The sequence below is a fragment of the Podarcis cretensis genome (assembly GCF_951804945.1).
Source record: "Podarcis cretensis genome assembly, chromosome: 16".
Taxonomy (NCBI): domain Eukaryota; kingdom Metazoa; phylum Chordata; class Lepidosauria; order Squamata; family Lacertidae; genus Podarcis; species Podarcis cretensis.
Window position 1 is genome coordinate 35,141,527 of NC_137186.1, and position 15,914 is coordinate 35,157,440.

The 15,914-nt window shown below is 45.5% G+C and overlaps 1 protein-coding gene across 21 annotated transcripts in view; it reads right to left on the bottom strand.

The window, feature by feature from the left end:
- Window positions 1-4,193: 4,193 nt before the first annotated feature.
- EP400 (E1A binding protein p400) overlaps window positions 4,194-15,914 on the bottom strand; it is a 77,868-nt gene continuing 66,147 nt past the window's right edge. For 18 of the 21 annotated variants that reach the window (XM_079956256.1, XM_079956258.1, XM_079956259.1 and 15 more), the window contains 7 exons: window positions 14,624-14,781; window positions 12,533-12,742; window positions 11,234-11,429; window positions 8,030-8,163; window positions 7,411-7,569; window positions 7,105-7,182; window positions 4,194-6,945 (listed from right to left, as the gene is read on the bottom strand). In XM_079956256.1, coding sequence (XP_079812382.1) covers window positions 6,676-6,945; window positions 7,105-7,182; window positions 7,411-7,569; window positions 8,030-8,163; window positions 11,234-11,429; window positions 12,533-12,742; window positions 14,624-14,781 — 1,205 coding nt within the window. In that variant the 3' untranslated portion in view covers window positions 4,194-6,675. The remainder of the gene's footprint in view (window positions 6,946-7,104; window positions 7,183-7,410; window positions 7,570-8,029; window positions 8,164-11,233; window positions 11,430-12,532; window positions 12,743-14,623; window positions 14,782-15,914) is intronic. The other 3 variants (XM_079956262.1, XM_079956260.1, XM_079956266.1) reach the window with 2 other exon arrangements.

Below are 15,914 nucleotides of genomic sequence, written 5' to 3' on the forward strand. Positions count from 1 at the left end.
AGGACAGCAGAGCAATACTTTTGGAGTAGTATTTCGTATATTGTGGATAGGTAAGGTAAAGGGACCCCTGACCATTAGGTCCAGTCGTGGTAGACTCTGGGGTTGCGGCGCTCATCTCGCTTTATTGGCTGAGGGAGCCGGCGTACAGCTTCCAAGTCATGTGGCCAGCATGACTAAGCCACTTCTGGCGAACCAGAGCAGCTTATGGAAACGCCATTTACCTTCCCGCTGGAGCGGTACCTATTTATCTACCTGCACTTTGATGTGCTTTCAAACTGCTAGGTTGGCAGGAGCAGGGACTGAGCAACGGGAGCTCACCCCGTCACGGGGATTCAAACCACCGACCTTCTGATCAGCAAATCCTAGGCTCTGCGGTTTAACCCACAGCGCCACCCGTGTCCCTATATTGTGGATACATTCCCCTTTAACAGCAATGTCTCACACAGAGTGTAACTGACATGCAGAAAGGACTCTATGAACTGAAAACAGAGATGTTATGTGTATCTTGGTTATCCATGAAAATCTTTTAATAAAAGCAAATAATAAAACCCCTGAAAACTGGGGGGAAATACGTTTGGCACCAGGTGGTGTACAAGATGCCATCCAACCATCTTAGGGACTCTACTCCAGATGTGTAAGATATACCGGTATCCCACAAGGAAGCAGAGGTTTAGGGTTAGTTTTCCTCCTCCTAAGTGGGCTCCCTTCCCAGGTTGACAAGCCCCATCTGCCTTGCACTCTGGTGCCTTGGCTAGAATATTGATTCTGACCCTGGGTGAATCATGTTCAAAGCCCTGCTCAGTCATTAATTTAATTAGGTAACTAAACATACTCCCCCCCCCCCAATTTTATACCTACATTCAAAATATCAGAACCCTGAGCTCTTTTGGCAACTGCCCCTCCAGAAGCATCTCCCCCCCCCCTCGACAAGGCAAGGTCTGCCTTCCTCTCTCTCAAGTAATGTTTACTCCCAGGTAAAGTACCCAGTGCAACTTTTCCTTCTTCCCTAGATCAGGGTCAGAGTCTTGCTCTTAGCCTATACTGCAACTGTTCCTTCTTTCAAGACTCGCTCTCCCTAGGAAGCGGTTTATAATGAGTTAAAAAAGATGTTTAAATATAGCTTTCCCAAAAAGCCAGAAGAATTCTTGCTAGGTTTGGTGGGAGAAGATATTAAGAAGATTGATCAAAGATTATATCTGTATGCAACAACAGCAGCTAGAGTTCTGATAGCTCAAAAGTGGAAGCAACAGGAGATGCCGACAATAGGAGAATGGCAGATAAAGCTGGTTGAATACGCTGAGATGGCTAAATTGACACACAGAATTTGCAATCAGGAGGAGACAAAGTACCAAAAAGAATGGTGTAAATTTTTGATTTATATAAGTGAGAACTGTACAAATTTGAAAACGTTGGCAGGATTGAAGTAAATCTTATGTCATGTTGTAATATTTAATCAAAGAAACTGAATTACACTGGGCAACAATTTTTTACTTTTTGAATGTTGTCTAGATTTCTACAACTGATTTAGGGTATTTTTGCACTGCTGAATCAGGAAATGGCATCCGTTTCTCTCCATCAGGTCAGGTTTACTGTAAACTGAATGGTGGGCATTGATAAAGGTAAGTACACATAAATTGCGTGTTGCTTCACCATTTTTCAAACTTCCGTTTCTTGGAACTCCTGGAATGCTCAGCGGCAGGGAGGTCTCTCTTCAGAGTCCAACAGTAGTCAGCCATCAAGATTGCGTCCCAGCGACCCTGATACCTGGTCTCCATCTCTTTCATGTCCTGATGGAATCTCTCCCCCTGCTCGTCACTCATTGAACCCAGGTTCTCAGGAAACCGGTCCATATGTGAAAATAAGTAGTGCATCTTGATGCTCATGTTGCAGCCCAGGTTTCTGAAAGCAGTCAGCATGTTGTTGACAAGTTTTGCGTAGTTTCTGGCCTTATTGTTGCCAAGAAAGTTCTTCACTACCAGAACAAATGCCTTCCACGCTTCCAGTTCCACTTTGTTCATTGAGTTTCCGAACTCTGGATCTCTGATGAGCTGACGGATCTGAGGACCGTCAAAGATGCCAGCTTTCAACTTCTCCATGGTCAGTCCTGGAAAAGCCTGGCACAAGTAAGTGAAGCAGTCACCATCCTTGTCCAGATTCTTGGTGAACTGCTTGATTAAGCCGAGCTTGATGTGCAACGGTGGGAAGAGTATTCTGTCTCTGTCCACCAGAGGGTCGTTGATGACGTTCCTTTTTTTGCAAGGCACCAATTCCTCCCGCACAGGCCAGTCCTTCTTCGTGTAATGCTAAGCACGGTCCCTACTATCCCACATGCACAGAAAACATGGGTACTTGGTGAAGCCAGACTGTTGTCCCAACAAAAAGATCACCATCTTCAGGTCAACACAAATAAACCACTTATGCTGATCATAACCAATTTTCCCCAGCACATACTTCACCGCTTCATAGTTCTCCTTCAGTGTACTTGAGTGAGCCAGAGGTATAGAGGCAAACTGGTTGCCGTTGTGTAGCAGAACACATTTCAGTGATCGCTTCCTGCTGTCAATGAACAGTCTCCAATCTTTGGGTTCGTACTGTGGCACTCCAAGCTTGAGCAGAAGCTGTGCAATATCTGCACAGTACACCAAGTCCTTCTCTTTTGAGAAAAAACGGAGGTACTCTTGATGCCTGTTGCAGAAGAAGCTGATGCGAGCACTGTCAGAGAGGAGGTTTTTTTCCTTCAATCTGGATGCCAACAGTTTGGCAGAGTCCTTTGACAAGCTGAGGTCGTGAACTAGATCATTCAACTCCTTTTGGAAAAATAGATGTGGAGCATCATCTTCAAGAACCACTTCTTCTTCTTCATGTCCTTCAACACTGGAGGCATCTTCGTCACTAATGTCAGGAAGTTCTCCGAAGATAGGCACTGGAATTTCATCACAATGAGCTACAGGATGACGTGCTGATTGAAGATCAGGATACTTGAGGCTGCTCCAGTTCTTTCTTTCCATTAACTTAGTTTTGATCCCCCAACTTTATGCTTTGCCGCACCAATTTATGGAAGATTTCAAGGTTTTATGACTTCAAACTTTTCGACATAATCACCCAGAACTATCGGACCTGAATACTTCTTGTCATTAAAATAATCATTTCCAATCAAAACAAGTATTCAACATGGCATTTTACCCCCACCAACTTCTTTTAAAATGCTCCACACAAGCATAGTAAAGGTAAAGGTACCCCTGCCCGTACGGGCCAGTCTTGACAAACTCTGGGGTTGTGCGCCCATCTCACTTAAGAGGCCAGGGGCCAGTGCTGTCCAGAGACACTTCCGGGTCACGTGGCCAGCGTGACATCGCTGCTCTGGCGAGCCAGAGCCACACACGGAAACGCCGTTTATCTTCCCGCTGGTAAGTGGTCCCTATTTATCTACTTGCACCCGGAGGTGCTTTCGAACTGCTAGGTTGGCAGGCGCTGGGACCGAGCAGCGGGAGCGCACCCCGCCGCAGGGATTTGAACCGCCAACCTTTCGATCGGCAAGTCCTAGGCGCTGAGGCTTTAACCCACAGCGCCACCTGCGTCCCCACACAAGCATACATGTGAACAAAAACATAAAAAAGACATGTGGCCATAGCTCAAAAACTTGATCTGGTTGAGCAAAACCAATGTGATTTTTGGATTCAGCACATCAGATTCGTCCTAAATCATCTGAAAAAACACAGACAACAAATTTGTTGTTGACCAGTGTTATAGAATGGAATAGGAAAACTGGTGGAAGGGAAGGATGGAAGTCAACAGCTCTACAGAGCATAAAGTAGGATATATGTAATAAGATTTGATGTTTTATTGGTGTTGGTCGGTGTTGGTGGGTGATCTTAAATCTCAATAAAAATTATTTTTTTAAAGAAAGACTCGCTCTCCCTATTTATTTTGGAGACGGGGGAGATGTCTCTGTTTTGACATTAGTGCACATGGAGTTCTAATTTCAGCTTCTTCCTGTTTATCACCTCTAGAATGATGCATCTTGATAAAAGGTTGAACCTGCAAAGCTGTTTTAAAGTTTCTGGGGTTTTATTAGCCTCCCCTTCCCTCATGGTTTCCAGAGGGGGAAGGAACTAACATTTCGTGGCAAGGAAGCAGATCCTAAGGGGTCAATGCAAAATACAAAAGTCCAAAGAAATAATGGCAGCCGTGTGTTATAAAAATGTACACTTTATTACACCTTCAGGTAGGATACATCACAAGTCCTTACAATCCTACTGGTCAAGTACAAATGTTTTATGTTCATAAAGATATTTACAAATTAGACCGGCTTCCTAACACACCTTTTTGTGAGAGGGAGGGAAGAGGAGGGAGAGACAGAGGGGAGAGTCTAATTTTCATCTTCACTGTCTGTAGAAATAGACATTGCTTCTGCTGACACAATCAAAACCAAACACAGAGGCTGTCAAAAAAAAATGCAGGGGAGGAGAGAAACCTTTACTTTTTCTTTTCTGTTTACATTTACACCCCACTGCATTTATACACATAATAAAGATATAAACATTTTTTTTTCAGAAGTAAAACCAGAACTAACTACACTTTTTGGAGGGGGGTGGGGTGGACATCAGTATACAGTATGAAATAGGCGCAATGATCTACCAGGAACCAGCTTCTATGCATGACCCACTCATCTCCAAAGAGGCTAACGCAAGAAATATTCTGGGTGGTTCCCAGCCAACTCTGCTGGTGAGGGCTCATGGGAGTTGTAGTCCATAACATCTGGAGGGTACCAGGTTGGCAAGCCCTCTGCTAACACAAGAGACATTCCAAGTGGTTCCCAACCATCTTATTTTGTGTGTTGCCGTTGCCTTCAGCTTGCATTTTAATTCTTCCGCTGCCTGTGTAATAGCAGCTCTCACAAACACAAACCAACAAATGTAATAGTACAAAGCTATAGAGGGAGGGTTGATCTGTCTCTACTTCTTTTATGTACAAACACTTATTTTTTTATAAAAAAAACTAAAACAAACAAACACACACAACTGACAATTGTAAAAACTGAGGTTCCAAGAAAAGCAGGCATGTTTCAAGAGGGAACTGAATTTAAACGAAAGGGCTAGGGGCTCTGCAGGTTCAAAACGTTGCCTGTGCTCTCTAACAGTTACAGTCCAATAATTCATGTACGCAGAACAGGAATCTACGTTGGTCACAATCCACAAGAGCTTAGCACAGAGCCCACTGTGACCCACAAGCTTTGGGCAGGCTCTGTAGTCATGGGCTGGCTCTGTAGTCTGAGAAGAACGGCAGAACCCCCACCCCACCAAAAATGGGGTCCCAATTGTGTAGCATGCAGATATATCACTTCCCTGCAAACCATGGTCCTTTTTCTAGCATTTAATAATTTCTCATTTTGTTCTCATGGCACATTGTGCAGCATAGTAACTAAAACAGCAGACAATCTGAGGTTCCAGAAGCAGTGTCAGTTTTTAAAACATGGCAAAGACATTTTGCCATGAATTTGGGGGGGGGGGTGAGGGAGTCAGAAGCTGCTGTCCCTGATTGTTTCACAGTTGCTCAGGAACTCAAAAATTAGTAAGGCAGGCGAAATTTGCAAAATTAGCAACCCACAAATGCCCCGCATGAAGATTTCATTTCTTATCGTTTGGTAAAAGAAGAGCACAAAAACATTTAGATCCAATTATTAATACAACTAAAGAATTTAGACTGAAATTTTTAAGTTCCTCTTCCTATAAAGCAGAGACATTTAAAACAGATCCCAACAATGAAAAAAATACCAGAGCATTCTCCTAGTCTGGCTGCTCCAGGCGAGAAATAAGGGCAATGAACCGTTTTTGCTTATCAATTGATAACGAAACCTTTCTTTTTAGAAATTAAGTGGGGTAGGAAGAGAAACAATGGGTAATAATTAAACACACAGATACTATCACATAGTATTTATTTCCCCAAGACACATGCCTGGATTATTATTTACCTTAAAGGTGGGAAAATGAGAGTGAAAGCCTATGGGTGAGTGCTTTAAAAAAAACTGTACAGTTGGGGAGGGGAACAGGACACACAACTTGACACACAGCTAGCAAATGTTTTTTTGTTGTTTTTTTTTAAAAAAGGACTTACAAAAATGGAGAGTGAAATATGGTTCATAATTACAGATACTTACAAATCTTCACATCTATTGGCTAAATGTTCTGGAGAGAGCTTTTAACAAATCCCCACTCCCAGCCAACTTATGAAGGGCTTGTCACAACTCAACTTCAAAACAAGTGGAGAGGACTCTTGCTCTGCCAGCCGCTGACTGAGCATTGCCTTTTAGTCATTTGAAACCCACTCAAAGAGGATTTCCCTATGGCAGTGATGGTGATATGTGAGACTATGCAGATTTCTACGGATACTTGAGAGCAACCTCTTCGCTTATCTCTCTTATGAAAACAAGCAGAGATCCAGGTCTTTAAATATTTACACGGCGTATGGTTTGAACGTGCGGCCTTCCTGGGAACTTCACACAGGATCAGAGTCACAAAGTGTGCCTGCAGCTTTTGGGGAGAGGCTCTCTGGTGAAGGGACCGCCGGCAAAGTTTTTCCTGTGCAAACAGGTCTGCAGGCTCCAGCTTTTGCCAGGTTGCAGGAAGCACGAACAGCGTGTCCTCCTTTGCTCATTGCTGTGAGGTCACCATGGACTCAGCTGGGTTTATTGGGCGCCTTTATCCTGACCGGAGTCCTCATTTGCACTTTTGCTTGCTGAGTCTGGCCGTCAGATGATGCCGGAACCTGGGATGGGTTCTGTATGCCGGCTGCCTGAATCTGGGGAGATGCTGCCGTGACAACCTGCTGCTGGACCAGTTTCTGTGGGACCACTTGAGCGGTGGCGGTGGTGGCAGGGATGACTTGGACCTGATGCTGTCCTGCTGTCGTTTGGGACAAAGTCACCGTCTGCGGCTGAGCTTGAACCTTGGGGGGTGCAGGGAGGAAGAAAAAGGGGAAGAGGTAAACAGAAATGCTTGCTAGTGAAAATCCTTTCTAAAGGCAATTTCAGAAGTTACACTTCCCCGCTCAAGATTTTGAAAAAAATGCATGCAAGTTTGAAATGTAGGATCCCACAAACCTTACCTGTTGGGAAACAGACACCACCTGCTGAATATTGGCTACTGCTGCCTGCTGCGAGACCACTTGCGGGAGCTTTGCAACCTTTAAGAACAACACATTGGGGGAGAAGGGGTTTGTCATTTAAAAAGTATCCAGTATTCCGCAAATGTGTGAATTAAGCCAGCATCTGTGGGTTCCACACCTGACTGGGGACGATCTGGGTAGAAACAGACACCGAACTACCGGCAGGGAAACGGAAGAGGCTCTTATTGTATGAGTACCAATATCAGATCCTCGTCAAAGAGAGGGGAAGAGGCACAGTAGCCTTACCTGTATTTGGGTCTGGACTTGTTGGGCTCCACCAGGTTTCTGGGCCTGAGAAATCGGCGTTGGTAGGAACTGTGCCTTAATGGATGGCTGTGTAGCATAGACTTTCTGCTGCTGTGATGTCTGCTGTTGGGCCTGGACGGTGACTTGCTGGGCATTTATCTGAAAGGGCAAAATAGGGCGTTCAACTTCTTTGAGTCAGCGCACTGGTTAAAAATGTCAGATTATGACCAGAAGAATCAGGTTCCGATTCCCCATTTCCCCCAGGAAAATCGCTGGGTGACCTTTGCCAGTCACGACCTCTCTTCCCAACTTACCTCACAGGCTTGCTTAGAGGATATGTGTGTGGAAGCATGCACATTGCCCTGACCTCCTTCGGGGAAAGGCAGGATATGGAACGTAACAAACAGAGTGGAGTTCTCTGAATCCAGGAAAGTACATACAAATCTTTGCCCTATGCAGCTGTGCTCTACTGCGACAATTTACTTACAGGTAAGAGTTGGTGATAACAGCAGGCCATTCCTCCATCTTTAGAACGCTTCTAACAGCCAGCATATCCAGTCTCCCACCTTAATGGTAATGCAGCGTTTGCAAAGGCATTAACGGGAACAGAGAGGGGTACCTTTTGCTGAACAGCAGCTTGTCCTTGGGCAACCTGAGGCTGGATGGCTTTCTGCTGCTGGGCTGCCTGGTGATGCTGCTTGAGTTTCAAGAGCTGCTGGACGTTCAGTGGCTGAGCCACCACAGTCTGTCCTCCTATGCAGGATATGAAGGACAGAACTAAAAGACTGGACACTGCAAGTTTTGAGACACTGTTTACAATGATGCTCCGCAATACCTTTTTGGAATTCCTTCCTGTTAAATATTAGACTGTTGTGTTTTCATTTTTATTTTTTTTATAAAATTTTTATTGAGTTTTCACATTTTATAAACACAGACACACACACACAGACAAAGACAACACATATAAAGTTTCATATCCTTACTTTCCTAACCCCAGTTCTTGACCTCCCCCCACCCCCCCTTCATACATCCTAATTCAATTAAATTAGCTCAGCAAGTTCATATCTCTCATCCTTCACATATCATTATTATATATATATATTTTTAAAGAAATACTTAATTCTTATTACTTGGCCAAATTTTACTTATCCAGTTTTCTTATAAATATTAAATCCTTTTCTAAGGTCGACTCGAATTCCTTCCACGAATTTCCCTTTTATCTTAAAAATAGGTCATAATAATCAAACACAAAGGTCATAAACATATTTTTAAAAATTCTTCCCCCCCCCCCGCCCCGGTTTCTGTCCCTTCCCAATGTCCCCATGTCCACAAAAACAGTTTTTAGCCTGGATTCCTCACATCTGAGGCCTTTAAATCTCTGTCAGTCTCTCTCTGCCAATTTTGTTGGTAGCCCTCTTTGTTGGTCCTCGGGTCTCGAAGGAGTTCTAGTTCAGTCTCATCAGATTTTCTTCCATCCAAAGTACTTGGTACCAGCTGCTGCGAAAGGTCAACTAATCCATACTCAAAGAGGAAGCCCCAATCATATTTCTTATTTCTTTTAAATTCAAATATTCCAAGTGTTCCAGGGGCTTCCTCCCTCCTCTTTCGCATCTTTCGCAAATTTGTAATCCAAAGGTCTTCTTCTTTGTGTTCTGACAATGTAGGCTTCTGGTTGATACTCTCCATCTGTACTGGCCCTTGTTCCCTCTCCTCCTGTTCCGAAGTTATCTCTTCTAATTCAGCTGCAGATTTTTTCCCGGTCAAGTCCATTGTGCATTCAGCAGAATCACTTATTTTAGAGTTCAAGGTTATAAGTTGTTTACTCATAGCCGTAGTCTGCTCCTGCAACTTTCCCACGAGAAAAAACATTCTTTCTATCTCTGCCTGTAATTTTCCATCTGCAGCCATTGTAGTGTTTCAATATTTCCCCTAGGGGGATTCTGGTTACTTAATAGTCTTTTCCCAACAGTCCGTTACTTTGTTATTTCACTACTTTGTTCCCAACCACTTTAGTTCAAATATAACGAATTTAGTCCAGAAAAGTATTAAATAATAAGATTTTTAACTTTCACTGCCCGTTTGACAGCTCCTTTGACAGCTGTCAAACTCCTTGTTCCTTTTTCTCCAGCTCACATACAGGACACTCCCGGGTCTGGGGGGGGTTTAAACAAAAGCTTCTAAAATTCCACTCTTACTCTCCAGCACAAATCTTCTTCTGTCAAATTCATGAAAATATTATCTTTTAAAAAACACCAAAAAGAAAAAACTCTCCACCTTAGTTCTCCGATCCTTGCTTTAAATCTTCTGTAAGCAGGGGGGTGCGGACTTCCCTTTAGCACATCCCCCGATCGTACCGAATTCAAGGGTAGAAATTTTAAAGTCCAAATTCCATTCTACTCACGGATTAATTAAAGTCCGAATTTCAGGGAAGAAAGTCAGTGGTCTCCGGCCATGGCTCGCGGCTTCGCTCCACTGCAGTAGCGGTCCACTCACAGCACCACGCCGCTCCCCGTACCCTCTCCGCAGCCTTTAAAAAGGCTCTTCGTGGGTCGGGGGGGCGCTTTAGGTGCCCGCCGAGTCACCAAGTCCGCAGGCTTCAGCGCCTGCGGTTTCTGAGGGTCCCCGCGTCGCCGTCGCGGTAGAACCCTTCTCCAGCGGAGCCGATTCCCTCCGGAGCTCGGAGGGAATCCGCCATTAACCAGATCGCGCTAACCCGGAGACTGTTGTGTTTTCAATGCCTATTGAAGACATTCCTCCTTCAACATATCTTTCCCCACTACTGCTCTTTTATCAGTAGTCAGAGGCCCACCTGTCCTGGCTACTAAACGAACCTGACATTTGTGGTAGCCACACAAGCCTGCTTCCAGAAGGATGAGGCCTTCACCTGGGGTCCTCTTGAATTTTGGAGGTAAGTGCCTTTGATGCCCATTGATGATCCTACTCAACTCCTTCCAAGTTTCTGGAGCACTTGTGCTTTGGAGGGACTTTTCCGAAGCACTGCGAACCTGAGCACCCTCCTCCTCCTCAGAACTGCTGCTCCTGCCCTCCACTAGCACGTCCCCACAACTTTGCCAGTGTGATGTAGTGGTCAAGAGCGGTGGACTCGTAATCTGGTGAACTGGGTTTGCTTCCCCGCTCCTCCACATGCAGCTGCTGGGTGACCTTGGGCTGGTCACACTTCTCTGAAGTCTCTCAGCCTCACTCACCTCCCAGAGTGTTTGTTGTGGGGGAGGAGGGGAAAGGAGAATGTCAGCCGCTTTGAGACTCCTTTGGGTAGTGATAAAGCAGGATATCAAATCCAAACTCTTCTTCTTCTTGCCGACTGTAGGCAATGTGCTGGGCAGCAATTTGTGTGCACGCAGCACAACCCAAAGTGGGGTGGTTTTAGAGAGAGGGGGAGGAGGAGGGCTAATTCTGAACTGTTTTCATATCTTGACCTAAAACACCTTGGGATGAAGCAGGGGGCAAGTTTTTGATACAGAAATAAAACCTCTTGCCAGTTCTCCACCAGCTCCTGTGCTACAGCTAAACCGACAGCTTTCCTTCTGCTTCACAGAAGCAAGTCTGCAATCTGTTTGATTCCCTGACCCACTGAATATCCCAAGTCCTTGGCCAACTGGAGAATTCACTGTCACAAGCATGGTACAGTATAGGCGTTAGTAAGTCTCTGATTTTAAAAAGAGAAAGAAAAAGAAAGTGACATATTGGGCATCACTCTGAGAAAGGAAAAGGGGGAAAGGAGACTTAAAATGAAAGTTCGGGTTTTTTCTTGATATGCTCTCTCTCTCACACACACACAGGTTAAGAATAATGATTGACACACCTGCTGCTTTCTGTGGTTGTCCAATAGCGACGCTAATCCCAGCGACTGTGACAGGCAGTGTGGTGACCCCTGCAGATGACACTACGGCAGCTGGAACAGACACCACCGGAGGCTTCGCCAACGCCACCTGGGCTGCTTGCGGTGCCTGGGCCTGAATTTGGCCTTGCGCTTGAAGCTGGGAAGCAGGAACACGAGTCTGAGCAGTAAGGAATTGGGATTATTGCACAAGCATGAGAGGAGACCTGCCTATTTCTGGTGGAATGCAATCTGCTCCACAGAACGGCAACGCAATGAGGCAGGAATGAGAAACCTATCTGGCCCTTGGAACTCTACTCAGGCCCTCACTGACCCTGCTTCACACCCTCCTTGAGTCACTTTGCCTGTCTGTAATGTTTCTCTGAACTCTGATAATGCCTCTCGCTTGCCCTGCTTGCAGAACAGAGAAAGGTTTGTGAGTGTTCGTACAAAGTGCTCTAGGCCACTTTCACCTCTGGCCCTGCCTGTCACAGCATGTGGCCCCCTGAAGGTTCTCTGCAAGAGAATGTGGCCGTCAACTTTAAAAATGTTCCCCACCCCTGGATTAAAACGGGAGGGGGAACCTGTGGCTTTCCGGATGCTGCTACACTCCAACTCTCAGCCAGCAGCCTCCAGAGGTTTTGTACTATGACACCCATCAGTCCAACTGGCCAATGGACAGGAACAAATGGTGGTTGTCCCAAACACCTGGTGGACAACAGGTTGGAGAAGGCTGACCCAGATGGCTTCAAATGGGGCTTAAGACAAATCCATGGAGGAGGGGCAGGCTCTATTGACCCACAGAAGCCATGAGGGCTAAATGGAGCCCTGGTGTTCAGAAGCAGTGTCCTCTAAATGTCAGTTGCTTAGGGGTCAAGAGTGAGGAACGGTCTGCTTCCCAAATATATACTGTCTGTGAGAAAGAAGACAGCTGTTCCAGAAAGACTTTTCACCTTGCGTTCACAACGAAGAGTGCTCTAGCTGAGCAGAATTCTGCGGCTGCCAGTCCAGTGCTTAAATGCATTTTAAGAATTTGCCCAGCCAGTGCAGAAGACCATGCAGGAGAGTGAATGAGCCAGCAGAGGAAGGGCAGAGCTCTCTCTCTCTCTACACACACACACACACACACACACACACAGCAGGCAGCATTTAGCCAAGCCAAAAAAGAGAGAGGAGAAGGCTTGTGCCCAGTCTTTCCTCTTTGCCAACCGTCCCACCAGTGCCAGGCTAACTGAAATTTCTGCTGGCTTGTTAACCTCTGCGGGATCCCCAAGGCTGACTTACAAGGCGAGCAACCTGGAGGTTCGTGACGGTGGTGCCAGTGAGGACCGCCCCTGGCCTCGGTGCTGCGACGGCCGTGAGTTGCTGGGTCTGCTGCTGCTGCTGCACTTGAACCTGAGAGGCCTGTTGCTGGGCTCCAGGCTGGGCCTGCTGCTGGGCAGCCTGCTGCTGGGGAATCTGCATCTTTTGCTTCTGTAACTTAATAAGCTGCTCCTGAAGAGAGAGAAACACAACATGGTACCACCACCACGAATATTGGCTCTGCTAAATGGCTTCTGATACCAGGAGAGAATTGGAACCAAAGTTTTTCTGATACAGTAACAAGATTTGCTGAGCGCAGGGTGGATTTGATTTAAATCAAATCAATTTAAATCATAATTTAAATCACGAGTCAGTAAGACCTGATTTAAATCACTAGTCAGTAAGACTTGATTTAAATCATTTATTTATTTTACAGAAAGACTCATTCTTGCTGGTATAATCTTAATATTTACAACCAGATGAAGGTTTCATTTTTGGAATAATCAATTTTCAGAGCAGTTTTTAGTTATATCAAAAATTACTGATTTGGTTATACTATTATAAATACCTAGACAGATAATTATGAAATTATTGTGAGGTTTAATAAGTTAACTGTTTATATTTGGACAACTTTTCTGCTGTACTTTATTGGAAGGAGAAAAATGATAATTTCCTTAATAACAATTTATTTAACTAAAACAATAACATTATAGCATATGTATCCATGTCTGCTAACTGATGTGGTTAAATGGGGTTTTTTATTAAAAAACTTAGACTGAGTTTTAGCACTCATGAAAAGAAGAAGAAGAAGAGTTTGGACTTGATATCCCGCCTTTCACTCCCTTTAAGGAGTCTCAAAGCAGCTAACATTTTCCTTTCCCTTCCTCCCCCACAACAAACACTCTGTGAGGTGAGTGGGGCTGAGAGACTTCAAAGAAGTGTGACTGGCCCAAGATCACCCAGCAGCTGCATGTGGAGGAGCAGAGACGCGAAGCCGGTTCCCCAGATTACGTGACTACCGCTCTTAACCACTACACCACACTGACGTAAAACGAATACTTATTTCCTGATGAATAGCCTTTGGACTGTAATGTAACTTAAATAGAAAACCTTCTTTAGAAAGATTTCTCCTCCAAAAGCATTTTAATTTAAAAATCCGATTTAAATAAAAAAAGTCTGTGTTTTTTTTAATTAATCCTTGATTTTTATCCACCCTGACTGAGCATATAGATCTCAAAACACAGGGCATGTTATGTAATGCACTGCACCTTCCCCCATCTGGGTTGCTCTCGGCAGTAGAGTCTTTGCCTTGCGTGCAGAAGGTCCCTAGTTTAATCCCCGGCTTCTCCAGGTAGGGCTAGGAAAGAGTCTGTGCCGGAAACCATGGAAAGGCGCTGCCAGTCGGCACAGGGAGTAACTGAGTTAGACAGGGCAAGGGTCCAACTCAGTATAAGGCAGGTTCTTATGCTGCCCTCCAAATGCTTTGGACTGCAAACTCCATCAGCCCCAGGTTGGAGAAGACTGCTATATATATTAGGTGCACATGTAAAATCAAATGCCACGTTATCAAAAATACATGAACGCTATGTTTATACCAGGATTCCATGGAAATGACAAAGCTAAAAATAGAGAATCTGGTGTTGAGAGTGGGAGCCTCCTTTCCCAGACCCCCTGCTTTTATCTTTTGGTTTCAAAGAGCAGGTTTCCAGTTCTGATGACTGTAAAGATATGCTTGACACTGTGCATGGGCAAAGCATCTCAGAAGTGAGAGGGGATCAGGTTAAATCTCTAGGGGTTGGAGGCAGGGCTTCAGCACTCGGGCAAACTCCTTGCCCTTCCCCGCAACTCCATGATGCAAATATGTCCAATTTACACCACTCTTCTACCAAGCTATGGACTCCCCACCCCACCCCCTGAATACTTGAAAATTGCTGTGGGTCTTGGAGGGCCACTTCAGGATTTTTCTCACTCTTAAAGCAGCGTGGTGCTGCTTTCAACGCATGGTGCAGATGGGGTGCAATGCAGCGCTCTGACCGACACTAGTGCTCGGAAATCGAGGAGCCTCTCCCTCACCTGGGATAACTTCCCCACAGCTTTAATCTGGGCTGGCGACTGGGCCTGTGGGACTTGGACCTGGCCTGCTGCCGCCTGCTGCTGTTGCTGCTGCCGCAGGAGCTGGAAGTGAGCCGGGCTGATAGCCTTCCCCGACAACTGCACACCTGCTGGAGCTGCTGGGGGCAGGGGGAAGAGAAGAAGAAAAGGAGATTGATTACACTTCCTAGCCATTCATTACACACACAAAAAACTCACCTCCAAGCGACCTGCAACGTTTTTAAGGAACAAAACCTACAGCATGCAATTCATAAAGATTTCACAAAACAATTCCCAGTAACAAGCAGCAAAAAGCTTCAGCGGCACAATTTACAAGTCATCAACAGCCCCCCCTACTCGGCCAGCCCTGTTCCCAGGCCACACTCTTGCTTGGCCCTGCTTCACACCCTGCCTGAGAGTTTCTAGTTTCTGAGAGAGCTTAGAACGTGTCCTTGAACTCTGATAAAGCCTCTGGCTTGCCTTGATATGGGATAGAGAGGGGTGTGGGAGTGGGTGCAGAAATGAGGTAAGTACAAAGGCAGCATTTACCTTGGTGCCCTCCTTCGTCTCTGCCTCAGCACTCTGTCATGCGCTCCCCACTCCGGGGAGGTTGCCCTTCGAGTTGAAAAGGTCCCCACAGATTTAACTGAGGGCAGGGAGACTTTGGCCTTCCAGATGCCCCAGCCAGCATGCTCAGTGGGCAGGCACGATGGGTACTGGAGTCTAAAACCATCTAGAGAGCCGCAGGTTCCCCATCCATGGGCTAAATATAATATACTCAGCCCATTATACCTAAAGGAGCATCTCCACCCCCATCCTTCAGACCAGACACTGAGGTCCAGCTTCCCGAGGGCCTTCTGGCAGTTCCCTCACTGCAAGAATTGAGGTTACAGGGAAGCAGGCAGAGGGCCTTCTCGGTAGTGGTGCCCACCCTGTGGAACGCCCTCCCATCAGATGTCAAGGAAATAAACATCTGACTTTTAGAAGACATCTGAAGGCAACCCTGTTTAAGGAAGTTTTTAATGTTTGAAGTTTTATCATGATTTTAATATTCTGTTAGGAGCTGCCCACAGTGGCTGGGGAAACCCAGCCAGATGAACAGGGTATAAATTGTTGTTGTTGTTGTTGTTGTTGTTGTTGTTAAAACCCACATAAGGCCAAGTCAGCAGAGGATTGGAAACAAGAAGCAGATGTTACTACCAGTTTGGGAATGTATCCCACAGGTAAGATTTAAATGTTGTTTTTTTTAAAAAAAATCAGACTATGCAAAATG